The sequence below is a fragment of the Labrus mixtus genome, unplaced genomic scaffold (assembly GCF_963584025.1).
Source record: "Labrus mixtus unplaced genomic scaffold, fLabMix1.1 SCAFFOLD_87, whole genome shotgun sequence".
NCBI classification, from domain to species: Eukaryota; Metazoa; Chordata; class Actinopteri; order Labriformes; family Labridae; genus Labrus; species Labrus mixtus.
Window position 1 is genome coordinate 78,499 of NW_026870121.1, and position 649 is coordinate 79,147.

The 649-nt window shown below is 49.6% G+C and overlaps 1 protein-coding gene across 3 annotated transcripts in view; it reads left to right on the forward strand.

Moving 5' to 3' along the window:
- Positions 1-216: 216 nt before the first annotated feature.
- LOC132961633 (brain-specific angiogenesis inhibitor 1-associated protein 2-like) overlaps positions 217-649 on the forward strand; it is a 40,807-nt gene continuing 40,374 nt past the window's right edge. For 2 of the 3 annotated variants that reach the window (XM_061033364.1, XM_061033366.1), the window contains exon 1: positions 217-368. In XM_061033364.1, coding sequence (XP_060889347.1) covers positions 257-368 — 112 coding nt within the window. In that variant the 5' untranslated portion in view covers positions 217-256. The remainder of the gene's footprint in view (positions 369-649) is intronic. The other variant, XM_061033365.1, reaches the window with a different exon arrangement.

Below are 649 nucleotides of genomic sequence, written 5' to 3' on the forward strand. Positions count from 1 at the left end.
AGTGTGATCTACTACACTAACTAGAATCCAGCCTGAAGCTGTGTGCATGGCTCGATGAGTGATCAGTAAAACCGGCTCTTCTGCTTCTGATGGCCTCTTTTTCTCTGTTTCCTGTAGTTGCCTCCATAGAGCTTTCTCTTTTCCTGCCTGGTCTCCATTTCCGCCTGTCGCTCTTTATTTCCCATGCCCACCCTTACCTCTCTGGGGGGAGGGCTGTAGAGGGGGGGGTTGCATCAACTCCGCACCCTTTGATCTGATGCCCAATGCTTCCATGTTTCCAGGTGTCACATATGCTGCAAAGGGCTACTTCGACGCTCTGGTGCGGATGGGCGAGATGGCCAGCGAAAGTCAAGGCTCTAAGGATCTTGGTGAGTCCTCGTAGTGGCTATAGCGCCCCTGGTGTGGTGGAGGGGGGTTGAAAAAGCAGATTGTTTATGGGAAGGCTTGGTGCTGTAAAGCAGAAGCAGCTGACGAGCAGACAGGACATACACTCACACATCATCCCCTGCTTGGTTCCTAAAAACAGAACAGCAGCCATTTTTAGCTCTTCTGAGCCCCTGATTCATTTAAACACACTTTCATTTGGGAAGAATTAATTCCACATGTTTGTCACAGCAAGCCATTTGGTTAATGTCCTTTTGTCCTCACA